The sequence below is a fragment of the Onychostruthus taczanowskii genome, unplaced genomic scaffold (assembly GCF_017590055.1).
Source record: "Onychostruthus taczanowskii isolate IOZ18803 unplaced genomic scaffold, ASM1759005v1 scaffold352, whole genome shotgun sequence".
NCBI classification, from domain to species: Eukaryota; Metazoa; Chordata; class Aves; order Passeriformes; family Passeridae; genus Onychostruthus; species Onychostruthus taczanowskii.
Genome location: NW_024500928.1, coordinates 26,959 through 32,958, shown reverse-complemented (window position 1 = coordinate 32,958; position 6,000 = coordinate 26,959). Strand labels below are relative to the sequence as shown.

The 6,000-nt window shown below is 39.1% G+C and overlaps 1 protein-coding gene across 1 annotated transcript in view; it reads right to left on the bottom strand.

Moving 5' to 3' along the window:
* Window positions 1-201: 201 nt before the first annotated feature.
* LOC121339529 overlaps window positions 202-6,000 on the bottom strand; it is a 32,662-nt gene continuing 26,863 nt past the window's right edge. Inside the window, exons 8-10 of the mRNA XM_041411359.1 lie at window positions 5,815-5,854; window positions 4,917-5,010; window positions 202-1,588 (exon numbers count right to left, since the gene is read on the bottom strand). Of these exons, the coding sequence (XP_041267293.1) occupies window positions 1,450-1,588; window positions 4,917-5,010; window positions 5,815-5,854 (273 nt within the window). The 3' untranslated portion in view covers window positions 202-1,449. The remainder of the gene's footprint in view (window positions 1,589-4,916; window positions 5,011-5,814; window positions 5,855-6,000) is intronic.

Genomic DNA, 6,000 nt, shown 5'->3' with positions numbered 1-6,000 from the left:
GGAATTAGGCACAGAATGTGTGAGAATGAATTCCACACAAGAAACTGAAAAATTAAGGCATGGTTTCCCAGTATGAACAGTTTAATTATTCTTTCTCAATTAGCAACAGAAAATGCTATTGACTTTTAATCCCTAGTGTAGACAAAGATGTTACTTAGCTATTAACTATTAACTTGAAGGACAGCTCTGGAAATGCTGGATAACAGAAATGGTATCTGCCCAGACCTGGAAAAAGTACTCTTAGCTGCATGCAGCAATTGAAAACTCTTTTTGGGTGTAACTCCTCTTTGCTTCTAACTATGAAATCTGCTGTTGTACTTTAAATCCAAAAAGACCCTAATTACATGTTATAGAGAGACAGAACATCTAAAATTGTAAGAGCAGTAGGCATCAGAATCTTAGTAATTCAGAAATTAACAATTCCAAAAATGTGCAGCATATATTTAAAGTGGTAAAACACAAAACATAACTTAGGAAAAAAAATCACAAAACCAAAATTCCTGCTTTTTTATTTCACCAGTTAACATTTTTCTTACTAACATATAACAAAGCAACTTCTGAAGGGGTGTGGAAGTAATCAAAGCCACTTGATTCTTTCATACAGAAGAAAGAAAATTTATTAACTGGGAGTATGCCAAAAGAAATTGGTTAAATTGTACTTTATTAAGTGACTCTAACCAGATGTTACACACCAGCCAATTACCTAGACAATGATTTAATGGCTTTACTCAGCTGTAATTATAGAACAGAGATTAACAAAACTGCACTTAACACAGGAAGGTCCTTCCTTAAATTAGTTTCACCTGCCATTAAAGCAAGCAGCTTTTGAGCAAACTGCAGTTTTATAGATTGGCATATTTTTTGCAATTACTGCTAATTGCTATGAGCAATGGTTGCAATATCTTTGGAACACATCAGTTGCTGACACTGCTTGAATGTGGCAACTTCATGGCTAACAAGTGTACATGCTACTGATGTATCATTACTTGTAAGTGACTGACAGAAGTGTTCTACCTTTATAAGTGGAAGTACAATAGGCACTTTATCTCGCATAAGGGTAGGTCTGTACTTTTGCTCCTAATAGGCCAGTTCATGTGTGCAAAGGTATCTAAAGTAGCACTTAATCCTCAAACAGTCTCCGCTGGATCAGGGGATTATTCATGTAATCAAGTACAATACAAGCACTCATTATCAGGCGCTCATGCATCTGGAATAGCTGAAAGACTGTGACCAACACATGGGATGCATGATAACCTGCTTGTAAGGGAAGGTTCTTCTTTATACACCACACCACCCGGAATTAGGCAAGACAATAAACGTCTCACTCCAGTGACAAACACATTTAAACTGTCCACGCTGTAGTACATATGTGACATGCAGATACCAGACACATGCTGGCTTTGAAAGAAGAGCGCGCTTTTTTCTACGTTGACTTCAGGGAATAAACCATCAGAGAAGAGAGACACTTTCAGTCTCTAGGAATGATGATGCAATCCCTGCTTGTGCCACATCTACTGTAGTAGATAAGTGCACAGCCTCGCAGGCTACAGCAGCAGGTGGGGGATGCACTGAGTTGTGAAGACAAGACCTGGAGAAAGAAAAAATTCCAGTTAAAGAAAAAAAAAGTCCTACAAATTATTCAAGACTCAAGCATGGACCTGACAGGGAACTTGTATCACTCATATTGATTAGATACATGACAATGCTTCTGAAGTTTTTTGAAGACGTATGGTGCTACTAACAAATCCTGATCACTATAGCCAGTGTGAGATGGGTAGGAAGCATTCCCATAGGTTACCACATGACTACCTGACCAATGTTAACCTTGGCACCAACAACACTGACGCCCAGTGCAGATCTTCAAAAATCTGGAGTTCTGGCACTGTCCTTATGCATATGAATGGGCATCACATACAAAAGAAAGAAAAGAACTAAGAGGAATGGAGCAAGGTATATAAATGACAAACCCCTTTAATAACAACTATGCGCTAGTGCATTTTTCAAAATGAAAAATGTAATATCTAAGGACATCAGGAGTCAGACTTCACTTTGTAAATCTAGTTCCAGACTTCTACTTATTGAGGAACAGTTGAAATTGCTGTCAGCAACCATACTAGCAGGAATTCACACCCTGAATTCCATCCATTGTGGAAACAGAATCCCTTAGACAGCAAACATGTGGCAAGCTGGTGAGCACTTGAATACAGTGGCGCTCTGTGACAGAAGCTTACAGGAACCCCAAGAAATAATCCAAGACCATTCACCTGACACCATGGCAAGATCAGCCATAGCTATGTCATTACTGACAAGTTTGTTTAACCTCCTCTTGCAGACCACCCAGAAGCTGCATTCACAGCAATTTGTTCCCATACCTCCCTCTCCCAGAGCTCAGAAGCACGTGGCCATGCTGTACATGTACTATTGGCACTACCAACAGGAGAAAGTTTATCTTTATATAGTGGCAATTTGTATATTTGCATATTATGCTTCTTGGCAGAATCTTCTCTGCCAGGCTAAGCAACCCACCACTAGAATACCCTTTTTGCAGTTAAATAGATCCCAGGTCTCCCTTGTCAAATTCCACTCTCTTTTTCTCCTGCTAGGCCACATCTGTCGTGGAGTATGGTGTCTAAAACAGGACCATGGTTTTACAACTAGATAGGTGTCGTGGGGTGACAGCCTTTATCCCAATATGTGTGCTGTGTCTGGCAGCTGCGCCTTTTCCTCCCCCGGCCGTCTTGCCGCGGCGGGGCAGGGAGGGAGGGGTGTGAGTGTGACCAGGTACTCTAGCTTTGGCTTTTGGGCTGCTTGGCTTGGCTGGCTTGCTTGCTTGCTCCTGCCTCGGCTGCTAGCTGCTAGCTGCTTTTTTGCCGCTTTCTGCTTTCTACGCTGTTTTTTTTCTTTTTCCTTCATTCCCTCTTTCTTACCCTTCCCTGAAGATACTAGACCGGCTCCGGACCTGACCTGGGACATCCAGGACCCCCGGCGTCCAGGACCCCCGGAGTCTGCGAAAGAAGCTCAGCGCCCTCCACAGCACTGCCTGGTTTTCTTTTCTTTTCTTGTGTTGGGGAGTGTTCTTTTGTTATTTGTTAATAAATAGGTTTTGTTTTCCACTGTGCTCCTCCGAGGAATTCCTTCCCGAACCCGGTATTGGGGGAGGGGTGGCTGGAGGTTTTTTTTAGGGGGCTCCCTTTTAGAGATTTCCCCTAATTTGTCGTAAACCAGGACAGTAGGGCAGAAGGCTGACTTCACACAGGTTTTTTTCAAATCACATTCTTACTCAGAAATGCTTTAAACTGATGGTAAATTATAACTAAAAGCACATTTTTTATTTAAAATATTACAGATACTTTTTTGTGAGCATTGTGAAGTGTCTTATCACAACTGATATCTAGGGATTCCCTTCTCTGTCTACTGCTGGCATGGGCCAGTTTTAATTTCTGTTAATGATTCTGTCTGATATTCCTTGGAACAGGAGAATGGATTCAAAAATTTCTCTGTACATGGGATCAAGGGCCTAAAAGATACTTGCTGACTTTTTAAGTCCTTGTCCCCTACAATACACCACTATCAAATTTACTCAATGTAATCAGATCCTTACTGATTTCATTTTCTCTCTCTCCTTTTGAAAGAAGGCTGAAGTGGAAGCTCAGGGTCTGTCTTCTCTGCACTCTCTCACAAGTGGCTCATAATCATACATGATTCTTCCAGTACTGTCTCGTACCTCAAATCACTCTCCTATCACTATGAACCTAATTGATTTGATATAGTTTTGAACAGTACTAATATCCGTCTGCCACATTTTTGCCAGAGAAACTGAAATAATTGAAAAGCCTTTCTTGCCATGACAGTCCAGGGAATCCCTTCCTCCTGCAGTAAGTCCTCTGTCAGGAGTCAGCTGCTTTAGAAATCAAGACAGTAAAAGCCCCTTCTTCCTCAAATATCAAAGCTGACTCTGACAATGTTTTCAAAATCCCCCAAAACAACCAAGACTGCAAGCTCAAGTTTACCACTGCATTCCACTTACTGCTAAGGGATCTGTTCATTTAGTTACGTAAAGAAAAAAATGAGACCATGGAACTTTTAATTCAGAATTTTGATTGCAAGAACTGATTTGAAATTTAGACAACCACAAACAATCCAAATAAACCTACTTTCTTCAGCCCCATATACCACTAATTCCTAATTTGGTTCCTAATTACTAATTTGGTTTCAGAGCACCAAACCAGCAGCTTAACCAATCAATGCTGTATTTCATAGTCCCCAAGCTGGAGGCTCATTACCTTTCAAGGGAAATACATCAGAAGACTATCCTTTTAGATATGCATATTGAAACAACAGCAAAGACATAGATTTTAGTGAAGAGATTTTACATGTATGTAGGCATTTACAATTATATAATTTGCATATTTAACTTTGAAAGACAGTTATGAAGTTACTAACACTGATCATGAAACAAAAATTAATAAATCTCCTAAAAATTTTAAACATGTTTTTATCATGGCCTTTAGATAAAACAATTTTTTTCAGGCCTTTTGAATAAATTTGGGAAGACAAAAAATTAGCTCTGTACATAAGCAAAGTGCATCAACATTTTGACAGCATATAAAGTTCATGTACTTAATTGCCATTAAATCAGAACACTTCTGTACTAAAGTCCTGGTTCTATTCACTGTCTTAAATCCTTCCTTTATTAAGATAAGCCCTACACATTTCACATGCTTTGCCAGTAATTGCAAAGACAGAGGACATCAGCTGAAGCAATGGACAGCATCAGTGGCCACTGAAAGCACCCTTGATTACAGTTTCTAACCACCCATGATGCCTAAACCAACCATGTTGGCAAGAAAATCTATCTGAAAAGAAAAAAACACGTGAAGGAGGACTGCAAAACTGCAGGCAGCAACATCACATACCGTGCCACGGAGAATGACAGGAACAATATAAGGCAGACAGCAGCCACTGACCCTAATCCAACAGCCGTCATGTATTGCAGAGTGGGTGATACATCTGAAAGAAAGTGTCAAACAATCCAAACAAACCAATCAAACAGTGCAGCACCAGTCTGCTCATAGCTGAAGTATTGCAACAAAACCCAAATGCTGGACATACGGCTCAGTTAATGAGAGTAATGGAGGTGACTCCCTAGAAGCTACCATCCAGTTGAGGAATAAAGATTAATTAGAGTATGAAAAAAATAATTATTATGCTCATTTTTGGTAAAATATATACCTGCCCTTGTAGCACTATAACACCAGCTTCCATCAGCAAATTACAAATCTCTAGAGAAGATGCCAACCCTCCATAAAAGTTACAGAACTGTCTTCCTTGCATATTGTAGATCGTATATCATGAAAAACCCATAAACTTAATTTTAACTTTTTTTGTAGCAGAAGAAAATGTGCTTTTAATATTAGTGTTATTTCCAGTAATTGTTGTTGTTCTTTGACTGATTTTTTAAATCTTTAAGCCAATATAAAACTTTCTTAAAATAGGCTTCCAAAATTCCACATTTTCTGTGCTTCAGATCCTTTGTGCACAAAAATTGCTGTAAAGATTTGGATGTGATGCAAAGAAATAACAACAACGAAAATCAGGAAAAAACAGGAGACTACATTTTAGAATGGATTGCTGAATCCACTGGAATGGAATAGTAAAGAGCAAGGAGAATTTTCTGTCTCTAATTTTTTCAATCCTTGAAGTCAACAGATAATGAATGGCAAAAGAAGAAACAGCCACAGCAATTATTAACTTACGCTGCCAAGCAAAGCCATGACAACTTCAACTTCTTTATTGAAGGAAAAATTGACTTACTTTTAATTTGTGCCCAAACAGCACAGGACTGTCTTCTTACCTAAAAAAGAAAACATAAAAATCACTGTTTCCCATGAGAAAAATTTATTGTTACTAACACCCTCTGAATGATCAGCCATCAAAAAAATTTATGTGGAATGGAGTTTGTTATTCCCTTGGTAGCAGCCTCTATATTGTCTTAAAAGA